Source organism: Heteronotia binoei, chromosome 3 (genome assembly GCF_032191835.1).
Source record: "Heteronotia binoei isolate CCM8104 ecotype False Entrance Well chromosome 3, APGP_CSIRO_Hbin_v1, whole genome shotgun sequence".
NCBI lineage: Eukaryota > Metazoa > Chordata > Lepidosauria > Squamata > Gekkonidae > Heteronotia > Heteronotia binoei.
Window position 1 is genome coordinate 55,729,522 of NC_083225.1, and position 27,426 is coordinate 55,756,947.

Genomic DNA, 27,426 nt, shown 5'->3' on the forward strand with positions numbered 1-27,426 from the left:
TTATACAGCATCGTCATTTGGACAAAAGTAAAAACATTTGCTATTTCTCTTTTTAAAAGAATAGCTGTCATCCTTTTAAAAGCTGCTGAATGTTTTACTACTTTGGTTGAGGAATGAAGAAGTTTTGTTAACAAAATGGTTTTGTCATTGAATTAGCCCTGGAGAGCAGAGATTTTAAAATCTCTTATTGAATTGCTTTTATGAACCCACATGGTTTATTCACACCTTCAGCACAGAGTAAGAAAGGGACCATATTTGTTTCACTAGACTTGTCTCACTTCCTTTTGTGTGACATAATAGCTGCATATGGCAAATGTACTTACTTCCCTAAACGTGCACCCAGATCTCTATAACCAGGTTTTTTTTAACAGTTAAGATTGTCCATTGATGGTAGAACCAAGGGCTCACCACATGTTCAATTTGCTGAAATTTTGAATAGATGTATGTTCATGCTGCTGTTTCCACAGCTGTTGGCATATTCAATACTAACCTTGGGACAGATTCTGAACTACATCCTGTTTAACTTTTTCCTGGTCAATAGTTCCTTCTGTTGTAAGGAGATATAATTGGGTTGCCAATTTGTATGTTTCCTTCTTTCATAATGAATTTCTGGGACCATACTGAGAGCAGGATTAAGGCAACATCATTCCAATGTCTATCACAATAATTTTATTGATGCATGATATAAAGCTACCAATTTTACATTGATTGATTATGTGATTTAACATTATTTCCTTCCTCTGTTCATGGCTGTTTTCACACTAAAGATTTCCCACATTTCAGCCACCCAGCTGGTGGTCCCCCCCATGTTTTAACATGATCCACTAATTGTGCCTATACCATTAACAGCTTGTTCTTTCAAAAACAACAACCTGCTATATTTTAAAATTGTAAAAAATAGCAATTCCTAGGCAGCGCATGAGCAATTTTTGTGTCTTAAAGGGGAACAGCATAATTGCATAAGTGAAGTCTGTCACTCTTTTAATTTGTTGATTACAAAAGGGGTCAGTCTCTGGCAACTATTAGCATAACAGAAGAGAATCACCTGCATATTTGGAGGCTCTGCAGGTATGAAGTTTTAAAAAGTTGTTATAGATATTGTATTATTCCTGTCTAGAATTATTTATGCTTTGTTTTAATAAATGAAAATAATTCACTGAAATTCAACCTGTCTGGAGGTGTCTACAAATATGTAGGTTTTTTTAAAAAAAAGTTTTAAAAAGAAAATGCTCCTCAAGTTAAAAAAAAAATAAAACGGGAAGCGTGGAGAATCCTGAGGGTCATGTGAGAGCACAGCAGGGGTGCCTTCAATGCACATCAGGTGTGAAATGGAAATCACTGCCAAAAATAGAGAGAAAACAGCTGCCTGGAATCTCTTTTGCAAGGTTGCTTTCATGCAGAATCAAATCAGCAACTGCACTACAGTGGGAAATCACCTTGGCATGGAAACAGCCAATGTGAGGCACTGGAGAAAACTCAAAGATTCTTTGAGGCCATGTGCACTTTTAGAGAAGTAGGGAAGGGGGGAAAAGAAGTACAGGAGGTCAAAATTGAAGGAGTGTCTGAGCAGAGGCACAATTCTTTAACAGGAAGGTTGTCAGCTAAGCAATTCAGTAGAATATATGTAATGATAAAAGATAAACTAACACACTTGTCTCCATTTCAGATTATCACATTTCATCTTATCACTGACCTCCTGGGCAAGAAGACATTTGCATCGTGAAGATGAAAGGCCTGATTCTTTCCTTGAGCGCATTCGAGGGCCAGAGCTCAAAGAAGTTGCCAGTAGAGAGAGCAATGCCAACTCTGAAGAGGGAGGCCAGCTGAAAAAGTAAGAGACAACAATATTGAGAGAAAATTTGTTCAAGGAAGAATAGCATGGTCTGCAAATGTGTGCAGTGATGAGGGGCAAGAATACCCTTCTGACGCTGTGTGCAATTCAGAGCCATAACATTAAGAGGGAATTTTTCTGTTGCCTAAAATGGGATATGAATTGTAGATGTGATGCAGTGTGGTTTCAAGTGCCTGTGAATAGTCTTCAGTAAGCTTGCCCATTCAGTCGTATCTCTTTGGGGTTCTCAAACAAGTGGTTGACTTGAGCTGTTTCTACACTCAGGGCAGATTGTAATTTTATGAGCATTGAATCTGCCTGCAGAAAACTCCTGTTCAAAAGTAGTAGTAGGAGAAGAAGATATTGGATTTATATCCCACCCTATACTCTGACTCTCAGAGGGGGTGTTCACACACTAAATAATACACTTTGCAACTGGATTTTTACTGCATAAGAATAGCAAAACCACTTGCAAACAGTTGCCGTGTGAAAGCACCTAGAGTCTCAGAGTGGTTCACAATCTCCTTTACCTTCCTCCCCCACAACAAACACCCTGTGAAGTAGGTGGGGCTAAGAGAGCTCTCACAGAAGCTGCCCTTTCAAGGACAACTCCTGTGACAGCTATGGCTGACCCAAGGCCATTCCAGCAGCTGCAAGTGGAGGAGTGGGGAATCAAACCCAGTTCTCCCAGATAAGAATCAGCACACTTAATCACTACACCAAACTGGCTCTCTTGTACTCTTGTAAAGTGAGGAGCAACTCTGGGGTGAAACCGTTTTTGGTGCCAATTCAAGAAAATGAGTGTAAACGATTTAAGATAAGAACATAAGAGAAGCCATGTTGGATCAGGACCATCCAGTCCAACACTCTGTGTCCCACAGTGGCCAAAAACTCTGTGTGTGTATATATATATATGTGTGTGTGTGTGTGTATATATACACACACACACACACACACACACATATATATATACACACACACACACATATATACACTGCGGCTAATAGCCACTGATGGACCTCTGCTCCATATTTTTATCTAACCCCCTCTTGAAGCTGGCTATGCTTGTAGCTGCTACCACCTCCTGTGGCAGTGAATAATGATAATGCAAAGCAAGACAGAAGTGATGGTGTTATGCAATGTAGATGAACATTTTAAATGCGCACTGAGAGAAGATCCTCTGTGAATTGTAGAAACAGCCTTGGTTCTTCTACAATCTCCAGGGCTGGCAGGCAGCCCAGTATGAAACACAGATTACCGAGAACACATAGCAATGAGATCTGTGCGCATTCTACAGGCAGAAGACAATCTTCCATGTTTCACACCAAAGGACAGCTATGCTCTGCAATAGAATAAGAATAAAAATGAAAGAAATATGGACAGATGTGCAATTTTTGCAAAATTTATACAAGAGTCAAGCATCTAAAGCAATTTAGGGGGAGGAAGTTGGGGCTATATGAGTGACAGAACTGAGGGACAGGGAATAGTAGTCCTAGGAAGACTGAGACCAGGACAGGGTTCTAGAGGCTCATCTGCTGACCCTAGAAACCAGCCCAGATTTTTGGGGTCTCTTGAATTTTCCCAGTATGTTCATTTTACTGAATTGTCACTTACATTGGACTAATGCAGAATGCTCCCAGGCTATGCTGTTGCTCATGTAGAATGTTGGAACAATGCTTATTCTCAGACATGTATTCTACCTGCTTGATAGTAACAAGTTGGTTGCCAAAGTTCTGTCACACTGTTGTCTGACCAGGAAACAAAACCCAGAGTTATGCAGATAGGAGCAAGATATCACCAGAGGCAGAAACAGGTTCAGTCCCTACCTTTTACTTTCCCCTGAATTAGTATATGACTGCCATCCATTCTTTCAAAGGGAAAAGGTGAACTTTACCCAGGGTTTCCAACACTGCTTGCATAAATGCTGGGAGATTTGGGAGGCAGTGCCTGGAGAGAGTGGAGTTTGGGGAGGATGTGATGCTACTTCTAGGTGATGTTATAGGGATTTCCCCTACTCTCTGTGGTAAAGAGCATAGAGACTAGGGAAAATTCTTGGAGTGTCATGACAGAGGCCCTATTTTTCCCCACCCTCAATTTGTTGAGGGTAGGAAATTGTGGCTAGGGGCAATGAATTCCCCACTGGGCTTGGGCAATTAGGAAGCACTCTAAAGCTGCTCCTGACCTGGTCTTCACCAGTGGGAATTACACAGGAAGATAAAATTTGTCTCTGTGCCCAGAGAACACAGAGACACACTGCACACCCTGCTTAGAAGGTATTGTAATATTCAACCCCTCCCCCACAGCCTGCTCTAATAATAATATTTTGCTTGTTGAGTTGTCTCATTCAATTTTGAATGAAGAGCATAACTTGACCGAAAGAGTTCAAGGTGCACAGTACCAATAATCAATCCACCACAGATATGGAGATTTGTGTGAGTGGCATATGAACACCCATCAACTCTGGTTTCTTATATTAACCTTCACTTCATGTGTTAAACCAGAAGCAGGGAGCAAGAATATCTGTTACTTGTGCTTCTGCTAAACCTGCTGTCCAAACAGACCCCCAATATACTCAACTTTCCTCTTCACTAAAATGAAATATCTGCAGCATTACCACCATGTTCCTTACCTACATTGAGGGCGAGTGAATTTTGCAGCAACAGTCCATGTATCTGTTTACCCTCCAGCAGTCTTGGCTGTGCTCCTGTAAAGATTATTGCAATGGTGTGAATAACATTTAGCGTAGCGGCCAATTGGCTACACAGCTATAAATAGCCAGATTCTTGGTCAAGCATTAATGCGCCTGAGAGCAGGCATGCTCTAGACACCTCCTAGGCTTGGTTACAAACGTGTTTGATGCACGTGAACAAGGATGACTGTTGTCCTGGATAGTTACAAAAGAGACTTAGTGTCATGGTCAAAGATGACCTCTTTAATCTTTTCAGCATATAGGATTCAATCTATAGCAAGGTGCAAGCCAAGGTTTACGCATGCAAGGCCAAGTATTTAATTTACGTCTAGAGCTTTTGTGTCGTCACTTTATTTATACCTTTGTTCATTTAATCAATCTGCTCTAGTCATTGGGCTCTGGCCAGATTTAATATCAACTACTCCAACAACACGAATGAAGAGTAAGTACACCACTATCTGCTGATTGTGTCTTGCTTAGTCTATCTCCCCTTAGCAAAACACACTGCTGCCCCCCATAAGCTAGTTTCCCTGCTTTTCTCCTCTTGCAGCTTGATGGCCTTTTGCTAAAGCAAAAGTTCTTTCTTATAGATAATGAGCTACCCTTTTTCTTCTTAGCAGGCTACTAGTAATGCTGACTTGGAATTTCCCTGCCATAGTGTTGGAACGCTTGCACGTAATGACTTCCTTTTTAACCCTATTTGTTTGGCCAGGTGGCTGAGTTTGTGGAGTTTCTTCCAGATTTGTACATAGGTATGTTTACAGATAAAATCCATGCATGTTTTGAAGCCCATCAGTCTATATCTTGTGTAGCAAACCACTTCAGGATACATTTACCACCTACCTTTACAAACAGCAGTAGCTGACTCCCATATTAGCTTCAGTGGGTTCTCACTCTGGTGCTGTTTGTTTTGCCTCTTCGATTGAGCATGAACTGCTGCTTTAATAAGAGTACCTCAGACACCCTTGATTGGGCCAAACTAGATGTTACATGAGAAAAGAGTCAGGCTGGGATGCTCAGCCCAACTCAGATCACATGTATATACTGGAAAATTCATCTTAAAAGTGCTCCATCATTCTGGAGCTCTGTGAGGGTGGGGAGGAGGGGCTTCAGGTTTCCCTTCTATGACACATTTGCCAGTGAAAATGACCGCAGTGGGCCCTGTTTACACCTTTGTCAGGTTCTCTGTATCCTAGGAACTCATGTCACACAAAGCATGTAGAGAAATATAACTTTTGAAAAGCCCCACAACTAGCCAGAATTACATACAGCCTATTCCTGAACTGTTCAGAGTTTCTCTTTTAAGTAGCTTGGTGGAAAGCAGTAATCAATTTCTGGATCTTCCAGCAATAATTTAGCATATAATTGCTGCTGGCTGTGTCAGAACTGCAGAGTAGTTTCACTAGTAAACCAGTGAGAAAGTGTCTGTGTACCCATAAAAATTTAAACATGACATCTGGACTGAAAACCTGCTGTAAAGAATGCATGGGTACAGCAATGGTTCTGCAGAGCTACTTAGGTTTAGGGCTTAAGCTGGGCTTTTTTAGTAGAAAAGACCCAGCAGGAACTCATTTGCATATTAGGCCACACCCCTGACATCACCATTGTTTCACAAAGGACTTTTTTGTAAAAAAAGCCTAGCCCAGCAGGAACTAATTTGCATATTAGGCCACATCCCTGACATCACAATTGTTTCACAAAGGACTTTTTTGTAGGAAAAACCTAGCCCAGCAGGAACTCATTTGCATATTAGGCCACACCCCTGTTGCCAAGCCAGTAGGAACTGTGTTCCTGTGTGTTCTTGCTTAAAAAAAAAAAGCCCTGGGCTTAAGTACATATTACTCAGCATTTTGTGTAACTAAAGGCCAACAGCCACTTTGCAAGAGAAAAAAAGCAACTTTAGGAAAGGGGTTCAAAACAAATATGCTGTTGGAGGGGGCGGGGGAGATATTTAACCCCTTTTATGCCTACTGCATTTTCATGCAAATAAATGCTTGCCTCTGATATATTGTAATAATTCTTTTTGTTCCCACCTGGCTGGATAACTGAAGGAGACTAGGAAGAAATGGGATAAAAATATAGCATGCTGCTGAGGGAATGTTTGCACCAGGAGGGGGAAAAGGTGCTTTGTCACCCAAAAGGGCTAAAGTTCTGGGAAAAGAGTGTGAGAGAAAGCAGGAGGGGAGGATAGTAAGGCCTGAGGGAAGGAAAGGGAACAAGGCAAAGCTGGGTTGAAGGTATGAGATAGCTGGGCTGAAAGAGAAAGGGGTAGGGGAGGAGGAGGAGGAGGAGAAAGATTTGTATGTGGCCTGATCCTGACACTTCCTATCTGTGCTCATACTGGTATTGATGGGGTGATGGGAGAAAACAAGGTTCTGGGGATTCCTCCAAGCATACGTACTTCTTCTGCATTTTGTACTTCACTCACAAACTATATAATGACTTGGACATAATATATTTGGATCCAAGGTGTAGGGAAGTGCCAAAATGAGAGAATAAAACTTCAGCTCATCTTGAAAAAATAACTTTGCATTAGAAAACCATATAGAAGCTGTCTCTTTATTTGTATTCTGCACTTTTTGGTTCTCAGAGTTCCTTTTGGGCTGCTGAATCAAAATGCTGTGATGAATGCCACTGGGTGGTATCCTTCCTTAGGCTCATGAAGATGCCTATTAATTTATTTTGTTTAAACAATTTTGTTTACCCCCCCCCCCCCACAAACCCCTCCCCCACAAAAACAACAACAGTGAATCAAGCAGTTTGGAATAATTTTATTTAAAATCCTCACAACTGTTGTTAGCAGATCATAAAGCATGGGCAAAACTCTTGAAAAATCAGCCATCTGTCTCTATGGCACAGTCCGTCTGCTATTGGTGATCTCAATTATTGTAGAATCCTTTGTATTCAGCCTGTGAGTAGCCTCCTCTAGTCTACCTATTCTTGGGCCTGGTGTTGTAGAGCCAGCCACTGATAAGGCAGTAACAATGCTGAGTTTGTTACACAGAAAAAAAGAGGAAAAGAATGAGGTTAAAGAGGAAAAAAAGGAGGAAGAAAAGAAAGAGGAGAAAAAAGTGGAAAAGAAGGAGGAGAAAAAAGATGATAAAAAGGAACCAGAGTAAGTATAAATTGGAATGATTTTATCTTTGCAACACACTTCCTCTTCCCTAGAATGCCTATTACAGGAGCAGTGAAAGGTGCCTGCTCACTGACAAAGCCAGAGTTTCTGTACACTCAGGGGACTCTCCAGGTATGCTGAAATTAGAAATACATAAATTGCAAATTAGAAATAAACGACTCCACCTTGCAATGAGACTGAACATGCTCATTTCCCTTGAAATGTTGACAGCAGTTGAGTTTCAATTAAAGAAAGGAGGGGTGTGTGAAAGAGAGAAAACTGGCCTTCAGAAGCCTGTAAGTGCTTACAGGATCCTGGAGGGGGAGATCTGGGTTCAAGGCAGGATTGCCCGGTTCCCCTGGGTCACCGGTGGGAGATGTGTGGAAGGGCTTCCAAATCCAGGTTGGGAAACTCCTAGAGATTTGGGGATGAAACCTGAGGAGCACAGGGACCTCGGGGTACAATGCCATAGAGTCAGGAGTTTTTTTCTGGAAAAAGAGTTTCCAGAACTCTCAAGAGGGAAATGAAGGAGAAACACATGGGTGCCTCTCATGAACTTGTAAGCATTTTTGAGAATTGTGTTTCCACAAAGAGGTTCCGGAACTTTGTTCCACCACATTCCCCCCAGAAAAAAAGCCTTGCATAGAGTTCATCCTCCAAAGCATCCATTTTCTCCAGGGAAACTGATGTCTGTAGTCTGGAGATGAGCTGTAATTTCAGGGGATCCTCAGGTCTCACCAGGATGCTGGCATCCCCAGTTCAAGGTGTGACAAATTCAAAATGGTTTATCCTCTCCAGTGAGTTACTACATGGGTAGCTCAATGTCAATCACAAACAGAGCAAAACAGGCAATCCATAGACAAGGCAGGGGACTCTCCAAGTAAAATGCTGATTTGTAAATTATCCAGAAGCAAAGAAGGAAAGCTCATCAAAACATCACACAGAGGACAGAGAGTGTTCCAAAGTCCTGGAACTCTGAGAGTCAGTTTAAAAAAGCAAAGGAGGGACAGGGGGAAATGGGCCTTCCCAAGATCCTGGGAGGCTATAGAATCCAGGAAGGGAAGATCTGGATGTGTACACTGGGGGAAAATTTCTGCCTAATGATTTCTCATAGTCCTGCAGCTTGTTCTCTCTGGTAGTAAACTATCCCACCGCCTTCCTTTGCTGACCTAATTGGCCACAGTGACTGGAGGATTTGTACAGCATGCCAACCAGTTCCTCATCAGCCAGCTTTAAAGTCTGCTGGGGCTGATAGCTGCTCTTTCTCCACTCAGCCTTAAAAGTTTATGGTGATCTTGGCCAGTCTCTGATCTTACTGACAGGCAGGGATTTTTTTTTGTAGCAGGGTTCTTAGTACAGGGCCTACTGTAAGCTCCAAGAGGATTGGCTATATTAGGGGGATGGAACCTAATTTGCAAAGGAGTTCCTGCTACAAAAAAGCCCTGTGGGTGGTTTTGAAGATTCTGTGAAAGAGTGGGACAAAGGACACTATTCTGAGCTACTAGGAAGAAGGGCTGCAGTGGGTTATAGATTTTCTATCTATAAGTGTTTTTCTATCTATAATAAATAGAAGGAATGAAAAAAGCACTCAAAAGTCAGCTGAACATTGATTCCAGGGAGTATGTTGCAAAGATTACATCCCAAGTGTGTGTTTTGGCCTACAAATGCTAAAGTGTTAAGCAATAGAAGTAGTACCAGTAATAAACTTGTAGTAGCAGTAGTTCTACCATAACCCTGTAAATGTGGTTAAGAGGATGTCAGGATATTTTCCACCTGATTTTCAATTGACTATTAAGCAGGGGTTTAAAAAGCAACTGATGACATAGTGTTGTGCTCTTTGTGGGAAGGGGAGAAATGTGCTATTCATGTGGATCTCTACTTGTTTTAGCTCTGGGTATCTCCTCTGTTTTTTATAGGCCTGTGATAACTAATGCTGGCACAGATTAATAGAGCATGTTCTGAAGTCGGCTTTGTTGGGACTGCTCATTTGTTGAAAAGAGGGTATTGTCCAAACAGATTGTAATTCATTGTGATGCCTTGATCAGTTCCAGCTTCAATGTGCTGTGGAGTACACTAGATTTAAACACATTATTAAAACACTTGTTACCCTGCTGACTGATGATGAAGTCAACCTGCCAGCTTCAATTTGAGAGCATCAGGAGGTGCTGTATTCAGGGCTGAACCTAGACTGTCTGGCACCCTAGGCAAGGCTAACTTCTGGTGCCCCCCCCCCCACACTGATAACATCACTGAGTCACATGCACAATTGGGTGGCCCCAGAAAGTCAGCGCCCTAGCCAGTCACCTAGTTTGCCTAGTGGCAGGGCTGGCCCTGGCTTTATTGGACCAGACTAGGTACTGGCCCACACAGAAGTTATTCCCTTAATCAACGGCCCATGCTGCAGTCTGCTGAGGAAAATATGATCAATTTGGAAGATGTAGAATTTCTGTGACTAGTGGTCTTTCATTTGTGTTCACCTTTTGCTTTCCTTTTTAGGAAGAAGAGAGATATCTTTGTGATGGATCCTTCAAGCAACCTGTATTACCAGTGGCTGTCTGTCATTGCAATGCCAGTATTCTATAATTGGTATATGTTAATATGTAGGTAAGGATTATTCCTTAATTGTACTCTTGCTATAATTGTTGGTTTCAATTGTTTACTTTTATCTCTTTATGGGTACTCAGACGGTTGAGTATAACAGATTAAAAATATAATGAAGTATTTATTACACAGTGTGACAATTATTAAAAACAAGATAGGTATAAAAGCAGTGATAATCCAACCTATTGAATTTGCACATTAACTGAATCATATAACTGAGTATCTCATAAAAAGCCACAAGACCAGATATGTTTCGGCTCTGAGAACTTTCTTCAGTGGCCTAAAACCAAATAGCACACACTTAAAACCATTTACAACGATTGAGGGCCAAGCAGGTTTGTAGTGTTTCAACTGTGAAGGGAGACTTCAATTAAAAATTAAGTCCATATATAATTTTGAGCCAACCTGCAAAGATGGCAGTGTCTCTCACCAATTATTCTGTCTCTGGCCAAGTATCCATCATCTTTCTATGTGCTAGCACACATGGAGCCTTCCCTCACATTAAAACACTACAAACCTGTTGCCCCTCAATTGTTATAAATGGTCAAATGTGTCTTATCTAGTGGCTTTTTATGATATATTCAGTTATATTCAATAGGTTGGATTTTCACATTGCTTTCATATCTATGTTGTTTTTAATAGCAAATTGTTACACTTGTTTACGTATCTATCTTGTTTTTAATAGTTATTTGTTACCCTGTGTAATGAATACTTTGTTATATATTTAAGTCTGTTATACTCAACCTTCTGAGTACGCACCTTGTTGTTGTGGTTTCTTTCCCCTTTGTTTTTCTTTCTGACTTTTATATCTCTTTAACTATAGCTACTGGATATGAACAAAATTCAATAGTTCTAATGTTCTAATTTGCAATTTTTCATTATGGTTTTTACAGTTTTAAAAACTGCACTGTCTTCTTTTAAATCTTGGGTAGATAGATGTTCACTATTGCATAATCATTCTAGCCCAATACTGTCCACCTCAACTGGAGCTGCTATGCAGTATTTTAGACAGAGATCTTTCTTAGCCCTGGTGTGGGTCATGCTTTTGGGAAAACCCCTCACCTCAGATGCTCAAACTAACCTTTATCCTAACCCCAAATCTATCACTAAGTACCAAATCCTCTCACTGCAGGTAATCCCTCCAACTCTATCCAAAATTCTAAACCAGTCACTGATCAAATTCTATTCCTAAATGTAACCAAGCACTAACTGCAAGAATATCTCCAAAACTGAATCCTGACACCACTAATCCTTATCTATATTCACAATAAAAGTAGTCCTTTCCTGATTGCTCCACTTAGGAACAGAGTCTTTCTTCAGATTTCATCATGTTCCTGCTACTAATCCCAGATTCATTCCCAACTTCAACCTTAATACATGTAAATTTTTCAAATGGACCATATGGACCAAACAGTGGTTCCTGGGGCCATTTTAAACTGGGAAAATTGGGTGGAGGCTTAGCTTTTCTTTCATGTCGTAGCCCAGATCTGAATTGTGCCCCCAAGTACAAGGTAATTGACTTCAAAAAACTCCAGGTGTGCCTCAGCTGGAACTACCTGCTCATTGTCTGCTTAGCTTCCTTCTACCTCCCTTTCACATGAAATCTCAGAGATCTTGGTCACCCATTCATGCAAAGTGCTATAACCTTTCCCCTCAAGATATCAGTTGAGGCTAGCAAAACCTCACATTCTTGTTTTACTTTTCCTTTATTAATAGAATTTGTGATTTTTCTCAGAAATTTAGAATGCCAGCCCTTTTTTCCCCTCACACTTGGGTATTTCTGTCCTCAATGAAGCAATCCAAAATAGACAATATTAATAACGGTAATTTTAAAAAGTATTTTAAGAAAGAAACATTTGCAATGTTATGCTTGTAATTCTTAAATCCATATGTTTGTCTTTATGAAGCAGGAGTTGCATTGTTTTTTCTACTCTGATTTGCAGCAAGCTCCATGTGCACAGCGAACTGCAGGGGCCCTCTGGTGGCTTCAGTGCAGCAGCAGCTTACAGGCTGTGAAAAGACCAAACATATTGTGCTTAAACACCTCGCGCTGGAGCACACAGGGATTCAAAATTCTTAATACTGACTAGATTATGCTCTACTATCACCAAAGTATGTTTTTTCTTTCTGAATATATAATTCCCAATGAAGGATACCTTCAGTGCTTAATGTTGTTAGGCAGGGCTTCTAGGAAGTGAAAGCGGAACACTCGGCACAGAGAGAATATGGTGGACATGGCATCTTACATGGCTTGAGCACAAGTCAGTGGGGCCAGAACTGAATGAATGAAATGGGATCCACAGAGAAGCAGTCTCCTGCACACAGCAGAGGCAGGTGGGACCTGATTATTATATAGGGTTGCCAAAGTCAGGTTGGGAAATTCCTGCAGGTGGAGAAGGTGGGGTTTGGGGAGGGACTTCAGAAGGGTAGTAATAGAGTAATCCTTCTAAAACATCCATTTTCTCTAGGGTAACTGATCTCTGCAGCCTGGAGATCAGTTGTGATTCTGGGAGATCTCCAGGCCCCATCTGGAGACTGGCAACCCTATTTACAGGCTAAAAAAAGATGGAACTCCCTACTTCCTTGCAATACCCTTTCTCACACAAGTTTTTTTTTTCCTGCTTTCCTTTTTTCACCCACTCAGTACCTTTTCCTTTGAAGCTTCCTAGTGCTTGCAAAGGCATCTTCACCCATTAGATAAAAACATCCTTTAAACTCCTTGTGAAGATCCACCTATGTAATACTTTCCTGAACAACTCCCTCCTCTGTTTCCCAGTTGATTTTCTGCCACCTCTGCTAATCATCCCGATTGTTATTTGTTGGTCTTCGTAATCAAAGCAGGGGTATGTCATACTGTGGACACTAGACTGATATTTGGTTGCCTTTCATTCTTTCAGTCTAAGCTTTCTTCTATATCCAGTGTCATAATATCTAAGCAAAATTTTACTTACTACATGTTCTGATTCTTCATCTGAAGATGTTAAGAGTTTTATACAAGGTTCCTACTTTATTTTCACAATAATCCGGTAAAATCAGCTTGATGGACACACACACACACAATGCTGTGGATATGACTGTTCAAAAACCATGGAACCAGAATACGGTCTTCTGCATATTTTTAGCATTCAAATGTAATCCAGTCTTCTTTTCTTTTTGTGTTTTTTAGAGCCTGTTTTGATGAACTTCAGATGGACCACATGTGGCTTTGGTTCATCTTCGACTATTCCTCTGATGCCGTCTACATCTTGGACACTTTTGTCAGGTTTAGAACAGGTGGGTTCAACTACTATTAAATTACACCAATGAATCTACTGTTCATCAACCACCATACTAGATCAAAAGAGAAGAATTACTGAATGTGATGGAGTGTACTGAAATAATCCCTAGTCTAAAACAAGATATATATCTAGAGAAGTGCTGTGGAGACACAACTCAGACATTCACACCATGGCCTTGACTGTATTTTTTGAACACCTGGTAAGGATTTGCAAATCCTCAGTAGAAGGGGTTGTGCCACAGAGGTTAAAATGCACATTTCTGAGGCAGTAATGTTTATATTCACAAGCATATAATCCATTTTCTGATGTTAGCGTTCCACTTAAATGATCTATTTTAATTTGTTAAAGGTTTCCTTGAACAAGGACTACTAGTTCGAGATGAAGAGAAGTTAAGAGAAAATTATAAAAAAACTTCACAATTCAAATTGGACCTACTGTCACTTGTCCCGACAGACATACTGTATTTAAAATTTGGGCTGAACTATCCTGAAATTCGGTTTAACCGCCTTCTGAGGCTTTCTAGGCTATTTGAGTTTTTTGACCGTACAGAAACGAGAACAAACTATCCAAATATATTTCGAATTGGGAACCTTGTCTTGTATATTCTAATCATTATCCACTGGAATGCATGTATATACTATGCCATTTCAAAGCAAATTGGATTTGGAACAGACAGTTGGGTCTATCCCAATGTGTCCATTCCAGAACATGGACATCTGGCTAGAAAGTATATTTATAGCTTGTATTGGTCAACGTTGACATTGACAACCATTGGGGAAACTCCCCCTCCAGTGAAAGATGAAGAGTTTCTGTTTGTGGTCATTGACTTTCTAGTGGGAGTGCTCATCTTTGCTACCATTGTCGGTAATGTAGGTTCTATGATTTCTAACATGAATGCTTCAAGGACAGAGTTCCAGTCCAAGGTTGATGCTATCAAACAATACATGCATTTCCGGAAGGTCTCTAAAGAATTGGAAGCCAGGGTTATTAAATGGTTTGATTACCTGTGGACCAACAAGAAAACAGTGGAAGAGAGGGAAGTTCTTAAGTACCTTCCTGACAAACTGAGAGCTGAAATTGCTATAAATGTCCACTTGGATACACTAAGAAAAGTGCGTATCTTCCAGGATTGTGAAGCAGGCCTCCTGGTTGAACTGGTGTTGAAGCTAAGACCTACAGTCTTCAGTCCTGGAGATTACATCTGTAAGAAAGGTGATATTGGGAGAGAAATGTATATTATCAAAGAAGGAAAATTAGCTGTTGTGGCTGATGATGGGGTGACACAATTTGTAGTCCTAAGTGATGGCAGCTATTTTGGGGAAATTAGCATCTTAAACATCAAAGGCAGCAAATCTGGTAACAGGAGAACAGCCAACATCAGGAGCATAGGCTATTCAGATCTGTTTTGCTTGTCTAAAGATGACTTGATGGAAGCGCTCACAGAGTATCCTGATGCTAAACAGGCACTGGAAGAAAAAGGACGGCAAATTTTGATGAAAGACAACTTAATTGATGAAGAAGCAGCCAAAGCAGGAGCTGACCCCAAAGATTTGGAGGAGAAAGTAGAGAGACTTGAAGTATCTCTAGACAGTCTCCAAACCAGGTTTGCTAGACTCCTAGCAGAGTTCACTGCTGGTCAATCCAAAGTCAAGCAGAGACTTATAAAAGTGGAGAACAAAGTAAAGAAATATGGAAGTGGTACCTTGTCAGAGGATGAGACTGAAAAGACTTAGGAGAAAAAGAATTGTGCACTCTTTTATCTTCATTCAGCACATGAGAGAGATGAACACACATGCAAATATGTAAACATGGTTATTTTTATATGGATCAAAACAATGCGCTTATAGAGTTTTTAACAGAAGCAATTGAGTTGTATATAGGAAATTCGTAAATTTTATGTTTTTAGAAAGAGATCTTCACATACACCCCCCACCTTTTCTACTGGTAAAATCATGAGGCATGATCAAACCTCCTTGAAGGTAACTTCTGTGGGTCTGACCACATGTATTATATTGTTACTTCTGTATTTGCTGCCGAGAGACTCTTGTGTAAATTAATAGTCTGATGAAACAGATCATACACATAACTATTCTAGTTTTACATTTTTCTACCTTGAAATCATAGCTGCCTCTCAGTGAATATAATGTCTGGGCTTTTATAGTAACTCATCATGTTCACTTAAAAATAGATTTGTAAAGACTGGTATTATATTTTGCAGTCTTTTGCACCGTAACTGAATTGTTTCTGTACTGCCATGCTGCAGATTTCAAGATCTGTATTTGGGTTTCAGTGTTCTCTTGCCATTGGAAAGTCCAGATGATTTACTCTCAGGGTATATGCATAACTCACACAGGTTGCTGTAGAAGTGCCCTCATCACATTTGGTTCAGTCCTTTTTTCAGGACTCATTTCATAACATGAAGAGCATGGTCACAATCTAGCCAGTGTTAAGAGTTTATTAATCCTTTAAATTTCTATTGGAAGACTGGCACATGCTTAAAACATTTCCAGGATGGACCTCGTGGGAAAGTGGTTCTTTCCATGTCCTGCAGGACTTCGTTGAGCAGTGTTGACTGGCTAATATCTATATAACATCAAGAATGTTGCTCCTTTTCTTCTCAGAAGCCAGGTTTTCAACTTAAAAAATGAATTATGGATTTGTAAAAAGATAAATGCTGAATAAACTTTTAATTACACCAATACAGGGCTTTTTTTTTTTAGCTGGAACACACAGGAACTCAGTTCTGACTGGATTGGCATTAGGGGTGTGACCTAATATGCAAATGAGTTCCTGCTGGGCAAATGAGTTCCTGCACCAATAGATGTCGACATCTTAAACAATGAAATGCTTGAAGCATGGGGGAAGAGGCAAAATGAATCTGGGCTCAAACTGGTTGCAAATATGTCTGTTGTTTGTAGTGTAAGGATAATGATGGTGGTGGGGAGAAGTAGGCTGCCTTCATAAAAAGCCCCAATGTCAAATCCTTAGGTATATCTGTGTATGCCCTCAGAGAGTAAAGTGTGCATCTTTCATGCTTTTAAAAAATTATATTGTACATCCTTCCTCCAAGAAGCACAGGGACACATCCTTCTTCTCTCCTCCAAGTTATCTTTGCAACAACAATTTGCTGTGGGAGTGACTGGCCCGAAGTCACCCAGCAACTTTCCATTGTTGAGTAGGGGCTGGAACCCAGCTCTCTCAGATCACAGTTCAGCACTCCCATCTCTATGCTATGCTATCGTTCTCTGTTTGCTCTCACCACTCATTACTAGACAATGAAGACTCTCTCTTCATCTTGTAGGCCCTGAATACAGATCTTGCAATGTTTGCATATATGTCCTGGAGATAATCAGTTCTAAAATAGATATGGTTATTTTGAGAAGATTCTTGGAAAGAAAAAAAAAGGAGTAGAACTGTGGAATCCATCAGTATGGTTCCAATCCCATGAGTAAGCTCTGCTAATCATAGAAGGACTTACATCTGAGTATACATGTTTAGGACTGGGTTGTATGTGCCCATTTTATGGTTCTGCTAAAATAAATCTTGCTTAAAGGTACACAAAGGACTCCTCTTTTTGTATCTTATTAGCACTGAACTTGTCATCCACTCTCACAGATTTTTCTGGCTTTATAACTGAGTAATAGTGTTTAGTGTGAGGAGCATAAATCTTATTAAAACAAGAAAACACTCTGCAAGGAGATTTCCATGAACTTCAATTTCTTGCTTCAGATCACCAGTTCCTAGTGAAAGATAACCCAGGCTATATATTATGAGGGTGCTATCAATCTTTCTTTCTTACTGGACTCTTAGGCAGGTGATAGACACACTGGACACAGTTGTTTTAGAACTTTATATGTCCCTCCCTCCCTCCCAGCAACTGGCATTGTATGCTGAAGACAGCAGAATGCCAGTGCAGATATTATAATATACCTTCCCAGAGCTTTTGTTTTTGTAGTAGGAACTCCTTTGCATATTAGACCACACACTCCTAATGTAGCCAATCCTCCAAGAGCTTACAGGGCCTGCTGTAAGCTCCAGGAGGATTGGCCACATCAGGGGTGTGTGGCCTAATATGCAAAGGAGTTCCTACTACAAAAAAAGCCTTGTACCTTCCATAAACTCACCTCCAAAGAAGATTCAGAAAAGTGGTTAAGCTCACAGACCCGTCATGGTCTGTGAGCTTGGCCCATCATAGGTATGGGCCAAGAACATACCAAGGCTTCTGTAGAAAAGGAAAGCCAAAAGGCTTACTGGAGTACAGCACTGCAAACCAGTGACTAATGCCCCCTTTACTTGCTTCCTGCTTCTCACTTGACTTTTCAGCCTTTCTTAGTAAAGCTGCAAACATCCAAATATTTAAAGTTTAACCTTTCCAGGCAGAAAGATCACTCAGAAAACGTCTCCCCACTAAGAAACAGAAGTGATAGTGAAGAGCAGGGATGAGATCAGGCCTCAGTTTCAGCAGGCGCTCATAGGAACGCAGCTTCTGAACCTTTCTGAGGGTTCCCCCTCCTCCTCCTCATCTACCTTGTCCATTGAATAGTAGGCGCAGCTGCATAACAATCCCTGGATTAGGAGAGCGGGCAACCAGCCAGTCACCAGGGGCTTTGCCATGCCCCCAGCAGCCCTCATTAACCCTTGGAGAAGCCCACACCACCCTTTCTCCGCTTATGTGATTTTGGGTGGCGGGTGGCTTGCTGGCCTTTTGACTTGGGTGGTGGTGGTGGCCCAGGAGAGCCCCAGGCAAGCAAGGCCTGCTTGGCCTGGCTGGATCTCTAACCAGCCCAAACAAACCTCACTCACCTGGGGCTCTCCTTTCTTGCATCAAGTTGTTTTTGGCTGGGGGGATATGCTAATTAGTTATGCTAATGAACTCTGCTACCTATTTTTCTACAAAATGACCCCTGGATGAGATGTGTCACTCCTACACAGGAACTGGTTTCAGACAGAAGCCTGCACAAGATTGGTTTTGTTAAGATTCACGATAGAGAAAAACAAAAAATATGAAATAAAAAGCACTGCAGTCAAGGCACTTGTAACAACAAAAAAATGGATAGATTGTGAAAGGATCGTACAAAAGGATGTCACAGAAATTAAAAGCAAGAAAGGAAAAGAAATGCTGAAAGCTTTTACATGTCTTTCAAGATGGTCCCTAGAGTCTGAACTTAAAGTCTACCAGTCCTGCTGCCCACAAGCGCTGTGGGTGGGCACATCCCATAAGCACCATTTGTGCAGACCCCAAAGGAAATGTGCCAGGATTTTTTTTGGTCCCAAGTTCATACAGTTTGGCACAGAGCTCACTGACTGGGTGGAAAGAGCTTGTACCCTTATTACAATTTTTTCCCCTACAAAAAAGCCCCGTGTGAAACAATGATGACATAAGGATGTGTGTGGCCTAATGTGCAAATGAGTTAATGGGCTCTTTCTACAAAAAAGCCCTGCCCCCTCCTAATGCAATATTCTGTGCTCATTTATGCTCCTGGGGAGGAAGGTCAATGGACCCAGTAGAACCAGGTGGGATGTGCACTGAATATCTTCAAGAGGAGGAATAACCCCTCCCCTGCAGTGTAGGAGCCTTTTCTGTTGGGCAGCTGATCTTATGTCATCCTAAGATCCAAGCCAGATAAAAATGAAAGAAAGAGCAAGGCATCCTTAGCATCTCATGCCAGACCTCTGATGGAATTTGCCCTGTGGCCTCATCCAGAGTGAATCCAAGTGTGCAAGCTCTTAATGTAGTGCATGTCAAAAATAATTGTGACAAACTTTCATATGAGGAAGAGGGTCAAAAGAAATCTCTATGGGAGGAAACTGGCCAAGAGGTATCTGAAATGGTACAGTTATATGAGATGACTGTACCACAGGTATCCTTTTTCATATTGCAATGAAATTGGGGCTGGATGAAACCTGGTGCATCCTGCAGAAGATGAACTGAGCTGATGATGCACATCCAAACTACTACCCCTCTCTGGGACAGTCTAGGAATGAGCAGAATCAATCAGCTATGTCCATATACTAGTTTTCTGCCTATACAGATGTATATTGCTTTTCAACTTAATATTCACCTTGATTTTAACAAAATGCAGATTACATGCTTTTAAAAACCTCCCTCACACTATTTTTGAGTCTTTTGTAGTGTTCTCATCATTTGCTTCATCTGCATAATTTCAGCATTCCAAATAAAGATGCCTGATGTGATCAATGGCTCTTAAAAAATTATCTCCCTTATAAGTCTCTGCTGCCACAGAAGTCCCACTCTTTGTACTATCTCTGTGGCACAAGGAACATTGCTCTACTATCTTCTATGTCAATGCAGGGTATCTTTTTTCAGAAGTTATTAAGCACCAGTAATTATTGGGAGAGATCCAATCAAGGCTGCAATCACACACAGTAAATTATGGACTTTCCAACTGGATTTTGCCAGTTCACGCAGTAAAATTCAGTTGGAAAGTGCATTGAAAGTGTGTTATTTAGTGTATGTGATCACAGTTCAACTTTTCTTTTGGTGAGAAAATCATCTTTGACCAGCCAACCGAAGGCTATGCTAGTGGGCCACGGGACCTGCGTGGGACAAAAGCCATAGGGGATGGATGTGTGTGTAGTCAGTAGAATATTTGGGAAAGATTAAGGTGTGGGGGGAACTGTCTGGATCTAATCCATTATTTAATCAAACTGTGCACTGTTATCTAGTTTTCAAGACCATTGCATAAAATTGCTTTCAGTTCCAACTCTTTCGGAACTTCTATCTAGGCTGTTTATGTTTTGCTCCTATTACAAGCCTTCACTGCTGTGAACCAATCAAAAGTGAAGTGGCACTAAAACAGAACACAGTCATGGTGGGAAAAGGTGAATTTCGGGGATTCCAATGGGCTGCAGTGGAAGGGAGAAACAGGTAGGAATTACCCCTCCCATCCACTGGCTAAAGTGACTTAGGGATCCAACCGTGTGTGAACAGAGCTGTCCCATGTTGAAATTCCTGTTTCATCACTATAGAGATTGCTAGTTCAGGCTAAAGTGGGATATAACATTTGATGCATTGGCTGTATGTTCTCACCGACACCAGAAGTGCAGGGAAAAAAACACAGTCAACATGATTCATGTTGACATATTGGCATCTCACTGATGTCCATAGAAAGGTTAAGGACAAGCTTCTCATTGAAACTATTGGAATTTCAAGTGCTTAACACTGGCTGAGCTTTGTTTATGGAATTTGAGATCTGGCACAGAATTCAATATCATCCCACTGCCCCCCCCCCCCCCAAAAAAAAAAGGCTGGGTTTGAAATTGTATGACTGCTAAAATCCCAGATGGCTAGATGATGAAAACTAAGATTGCCACTGGACAAGCAGCAGTAGTTTGCTGCTCTTCATGCCTGCCTGCAATGACCAGCAGATGCAGAGTGAACTGAGTACATGAACATGCACATGACGCTGTCTTGTACTGAATCAGACCCTTGGTCTCTCAAGGGCAGTATTGTCTACTCAGACTTACAGCAGCTCTCCAGGGTCTCAGGCAGAGGTCTTTCACATCACATATGACCTGGTCCTTTCAACTGGAGATTGAACCTGAAACCTTCTGCATGCAGAGCAGACACTTTTCCGAGTCACACCCCTCCCAGTACATTATATACAGTGGCTTACAGAATTACACTTTTCTTGGTGCAAAATTATTTTTTGCTAGTGCAGAGTGCTCCCAGCCCTACACCCATACAGACTAACTTTGTGAAGATGTGAAAGTCCCCGTCCCCGCAAAAATGGACAAAACTCTCATCCATGTAGAATAAATAGTAATTCTGAGCAAATAAAGAACAGGTTTATTAATGCCATCAAACTGGTTAATCTCCAAAGACTTTTTGTTATCTAACATCTCAAGATTTTTACTACAGTGGCTGCTTATAACCTAGTAACCAAGCATGGGATGCAGGATGTAATTAAATCCAGGCCTTGGTTCTTATCACTGTATGTTTACTTAATTTACTGATACACTTGTAACACTCCCTTTTAACTCAAGACTGATGTAGAAGTCCTGATGTAAGACAGAGAGCTGGCCTGTACATCCCAATCACCAGAGAGAGGTTATTAAGGCAATCTCTGTGTAGTGAGGTCATGATAATTCTGCTACTGTGAAGTGCTGAATGGCCAACCACATGATTGTGTTGATCAAGCAGAGTTTCCTTGGCTGCAGCATCAACTACCATTATGAACTGCCAACAGTGCAACCAAAATTTAGCAGGGGGTCAAATCAGGTGACTCTCTGCCATCTCTGCCTTGGCACAGAGCAGTAAAGTTGCAGTACTGCTGTCCAACCTCTGCTCATGACCGGAGTTCGATCCTGGCAGAAGCTGGGTTCAGAAAGCCAGCTTAAGGTTGACTCAGCCTTCCAAGATCAGTAAATGAGTACCCAGCTAGATGCGGGCAAAGTGTAAATGACTGGGGAAGGCAATGGCAAACCACCCCATTAAGAACTCTGCCATGAAAACGTTGTGAAAGCAACGTCACCCCAGAGTTGGAAACCACTGGTGCTTGCACAGGGGATTATCTTTACTTGCCATCTTATGTCTTTCAGGCCCCAATTCGGATCTTTTTCTTATGTTTTTCTTTCGAAGCCTAATAAAAGCATAAAGGAAAGGATTATGACACATGAAGCCATGTAAGGATGGGAAGATTCTCCCTGAGGCTGGAAGATCCTACCACAAATCTTCCTGTTTCCTCTTTTTTGATCCTATGCGATATGATCCAGATAGCAAAATGCGTTAGAGCTTCTAAAAGGTAAAGGTAAAGCACCGAGTCATTACCGACCCAAGGGGTGATGTCACATCATGACATTTTCTTGACAGACTTTTTAGGGGGAGGTTTGCCATTGCTTCCCCAGTCATCAACACTTTACCCCCCTTCTCCACAGTATAAAATGAAGGGATCTTTGTCTCTTAAAAGCTTATATCCTGAAAATATTGTTGATCCTTCAGGACTCTAATCCAGCTGGTTCACTGAGAACCAATATGGCTACTCTCTGAAGTGATCTCTGTGGTACAGATAAAACACAACATAGTTTGAAGCCCCCTTCATCTACTACTGTTATGTATCTAGTCATCAATGAAATATGTAGATAATCTCAAAACAAGTAATATCTTGCTTTTAGTTCAATTTAGTAATCCAAGATCATTAATTTATTTGGAATCTCAACAATATCCATGGACTATTTCATCCTGAATTTAGTGTTGTTTAGGCATATTTTGAAACTTTATTGGTGACAGCCAGTGCAGTAAGAAGTAAGAATGGAAACCCTAGATTACAAATCCCATTCTTCGAAGTTTGGCAGGTGACCTTGAATCAGCCATTCTGTCATGGGCTCAACTACTTCACAGACTTTTTGTAAATGAAGGAATTATATGTCACTTTTGAGCTTGTGGAAGGGAGAGGGGTAGGAAAAAATACAACAGATTCTTTGCTGCAATGGTTGCATGACATTGGCAAAACCAACCATCTGTTCAGTACAACAGGGCTATTTTCCAACTTTGGCACATCAAATTCAATACGTTTTATGAAAATCATAACTCCTAAAGCTTTTGCAAATATGAGAATAGGGCACAAGCTAAGGTTCATTAACTGAAAATTTTCTAAAGGCAACAGTACTTTGCAATTTGTGCTTACTTGTATGTTATGATTCCATATAAAACATGTGGGGAAATGACATCTATTCCATCTGTGACAAACAAACATGGTTTAAACCAATGAGGGAGAGAGGAGAGAGAGAGAAAACTAAATACACCCCCATTCCATTTTCATGCAGGCACATCCAATGCCATAGCAAATAGTAGGCAGGTTGTACACTCCTGGAGGCACTTATCTTGGTTTTTGTGCATCTGGTTGATGATTTTGATTTACCTGGATATTTCTGTATTCCAAAAATCAATTCATGAATGCAGCCATTATCTAGCCACGAGTTAAGAACTTAGTTGGACCAGATTGCTATAACATTACTGCTTTCATTCAAAATTTTAGTATGGAAGTCATGTTGATGCCAATGGAAGAGCATGAAAAATATTGCATATGGGGGAAAAAAGAGGGGGCACAGAAATGCAGGTGACTTTTGAATTACGCCATTCCCAGAATAAAATTATCTCTCCCAACTGTGCTTGACTGTCCCATAGATCTTGAGCCTTAGCAATTCTATTTATGATACAGAAGCCTGGAACATATCTTCCTTGGCATGTTGTCATATATTGAGGCAATGGATGTTTCCCTGATTTCGTTGGGAATGGAGATACCATCACATATGGGAGTGACACCAAAGATTCAGAAAACCGTAGTGAGGGGTCACGATCCTGTCTCCTAGAGCATGTAGATGTTAACATTAGCAGTTTAAATTGACTGCAGTGGACCACTCTTCTGCATCACCTGTCCTTTGTGGGCCATCACTGCTTCTTCAGTTCCACTGCCACACTGGGGGAGGAGGGGGGCTGTAGACTTCAGATAAGCTTTGCCAAGCTTATGCATTCATCCTGCCATTATAACACGATAGTCAAAGACACTATTAAGCCATGAAAGTTGCTAGAAACACTCACCTTGTGGCTCACTGGCACAGGGACTTCCTTTCAGGAACGGAGGAGGTGGGGAAAACAAAACTCAAAGGCAATCTAGATAGATTCAATTGCCAACAAACAAAGTCTTGTAACAACCTTTCCTGTAGTTAACTTTAAACTGCTGTAATATAGGTGTTCCTGAAGAGGAATCCCTCGCAGCCTGAAAGAGATGGGGAGAGTCAGACTGCCCCTTTCTATCCTCCCAAAATGGTAGGAGTGGACTGGAATTCTAATGTGGTCCTAGAGGTAGCTCTGCCACGCTGCAGCTGAGGTACAGGCATTGTGGCAGGGGGCACTCAGCTTGGACCCAGTCTGGGGTTACCACAGCAACAAGCATTTACTTACCAGCCAAGCTGAGACTTATTCTCACAAACGGCCTCTGCTGCTTTGCCTGCACCACAGCCCGCCCCCCCCCCCCGCAGCAGTTCCGTTAAGTTAAAGGGTCAATCTAACTCTGCCAAATTGCATATTGTATCGAAAGTGGCAGTGCATCATCATAGCAGACTTATATAGCTTGAAACCCTTTACAGACTGTAATACAAGAATCAGTAGTGAGGTGTAATATTAACTGACAAAGCTCTCAAAATTCTGCTGAAATATACTTTTTGCTGACTTTTTTTCCTGAAACAAGTTCTCAGAAACAGTGGTCATATCTTCTATGGAATTAGCTCCATTAATACTAATTTCCTCACGGCAGATTTGTAGGTGGTTTTGAACTTTTTGTCTGTTCCACTTTAGAACCCACAAAGACTTGTAGGTGGTATCTCATTTCTCTGTATCTCCCTCTTGCCATTATTTCCTATGCCCCCGGCAGCTACACACACTCTTCCCCTTTTCCCTTCCCACCCAATTTACCTTTATGTCACCCCCCCCCCCCCAAAAAAAAACCCCTTCAGCTTTCCTTCTGCCTGGCAACCTCTTAATGGGAAGTAACTCTGATGAGTTGTGCACTGGTAACCTCCAAGCCAGACCAAGCTGTACAACTGCACTGTAGCGATATCCAGGTGAGTCACACGACGATTGCTGCCAAGCACAAGAGTTGCACAAGAAATTCATCTGCTGGACTTGGGTTAGTCAAGTGGCAGATGCTGGGCCTGCACAAGCTGTGGAAGGTGCATGGTAATGACTCATCTAGCTGACTCACATGGTGGTTGCTGAAGGCCCAGCTGAGTTAGGCAAGTTGTATAGTAACAAGTTGTCCAGTGGTTGCTTCCAGGTCTAGCCCCAGCAAGCCCTCCTTCCATCAAGGGTTGTGACTGGTGTGTGTGAGGTGGCTTTCCAGGGCTGTTCTGGCCTCCTAGTTCACTCCGGCTCCTACCCAACTTTGATTTACAGTAACCAAGGCTTAGAAGGCTAGTCAACACTGTTGTAAGTGCCTAAAAAGGTAAAAGTCCCCCGTGTAAGCACCAGTTGTTTTTGACTCTAGGGTGATGTTGCTTTCACATTTTCACGGCAGACTTTTTACGGGGTGGTTTGCCATTGCCTTCCCCAGTCATCTACACTTTCCCCCCAGCAAGCTGGGTACTCATTTTACTGACCTCAGGAGGATGGAAGGCTGAGTCAACCTGGAGCCAGCTACCTAAACCAGCTTCTGCTGGGATCGAACTCAGGTTGTGAGCAGAGGGCTCCGACTGCTTCTGCAGCTTTACCACTCTGCACCATGGAGCTCTCAACCTAACAACCCTCAAAATGGCCATTAAGATCTCAGAACATGTGTCTCATAAAAGCTCAATGGGCATCAATTTCTTAGAGCTAGAGCTGTATTTGCTATTATCTGGAGGAATGTTAATTCTCAAGTATATTTTTGTCTGCAAACTTTGCAGACCTTTTTAGATTTGAAAAGAAATTCTTCCCTGCTTCAATTGCGTGGATTTTTTAAAATCCATACTCTACCGCCTGGTTGGGAATTAGCTATATGATATGCAAAATCATTGAGAGAGACTCCCCCAGGTTGAAAACAAGTAGTTATGATTTCTCTCAGACAAGCTAGTTCAGCTCTAGAACTGAATTCTGGATACTGTAAACAACTGTACAGGAGGCGTTTACACAGAACAGGAAACAACTGCATACATCTGCTACTTCACTGCCCCAAGTCACTCTTTGCTTCTTTTACTTGAAATATAAAAAGCCAGTCTGTTGGGATTCTATTACAACTTTGTCATATGTAGCTGGACTCTGATGCCTTCATGAAAATGAACTTTAGCAAACCTTTTCCCAGAGCAACATGCCCTTACCTTGCCAGCTGTTCCTGTTCCACCACACCCAGCCAATCTTTTACCTTCTTGAGCAACCTTTAAACATGCATATTGTTTGCAGTCATAGTACTCATAGCAGCACCTGATGATCATCATCATTAGGATATTTGTTTGTAAATTATATAGACAAATGCACACTACATAATTTGCAACCAAATATTTTTCTTCCATATGAGGCATTATATTCCTTTAATACATTTAGTTACCTAACAGATGCATAACAATTATGCAGCTGTCCCATATGATCTTAGTTCATATGTCCTGTCACTCCATAACCGAAGGGCTGGAACACTTTATATCATGTTACTTCCTCACACAGCAGGAGTCGGTGTATGTACCTTGGGAAGATGCCAACTCTTGTTTCTGGCAAAATGCTGCAGACACACAACCAACATTTTTCATTTCTGACATAAATGCTATCAAATGCACAGAATGCTGGCATAGAGAAACTGGGGGGGGGGGGGTGTGCACCATAGCAACTTCAAACCACGCACACTGTGATCCTCGTGCACTAACTGTGCAAACATCAGCCAGATTGCCAATAAAATGGTTCATGCCCACAAGGCACATTTCATTTCCCTCCTATGATCTATTTACCTCCTCTGTTTATAGAAACTGTAGCATTCTCCTTCAAAATATATTTATTCAGCTTACTAAGGACATTCATGGGGAAACCAATAAACCTATCACTCTCTGAGATTATCCCCACCTTTGAACAGGAGGCTTTAGATTTGTTTCCCTAACGACATGGATGAGGAACTTGAGCTCACCAACGTACCCCGCCCCCCCCCGATGACTGGTGTACAGTTTCAAGGCTTCTAAAGACTTAACACCTCTGGAGTAAATCCAGAGACTTCTTGCACACTCCAGCAGCAGACTTCTGAATGCTGAACATGATCCACTGAGGAAAACAGTGCAGTGCAAGCAAGATGAACTCAAAGCACTTGCTTTGCATCAGCTATAACTAGACATTTTGTGATGGGTGAGAAAATAAAATTCAAAGATGGAGAGAAATCCCAACTGGCTTTGTTTTGCAATGCAAAAGAAGAAATCCTCTTGAACAAAAAGCTTAGAACCC

General features: G+C 41.4%; 1 protein-coding gene across 1 annotated transcript in view; it reads left to right on the top strand.

Annotated features, from left to right (window-relative positions):
- The window catches only part of CNGA3 (cyclic nucleotide gated channel subunit alpha 3), a 40,318-nt gene extending 24,478 nt beyond the window's left edge, over positions 1 to 15,840 (top strand). The window contains 6 exon segments of the mRNA XM_060233856.1: positions 1,667 to 1,831; positions 4,909 to 4,962; positions 7,525 to 7,635; positions 10,132 to 10,239; positions 13,403 to 13,509; positions 13,863 to 15,840. Of these exon segments, the coding sequence (XP_060089839.1) occupies positions 1,667 to 1,831; positions 4,909 to 4,962; positions 7,525 to 7,635; positions 10,132 to 10,239; positions 13,403 to 13,509; positions 13,863 to 15,361 (2,044 nt within the window). The 3' untranslated portion in view covers positions 15,362 to 15,840.
- Positions 15,841 to 27,426: the final 11,586 nt, after the last annotated feature.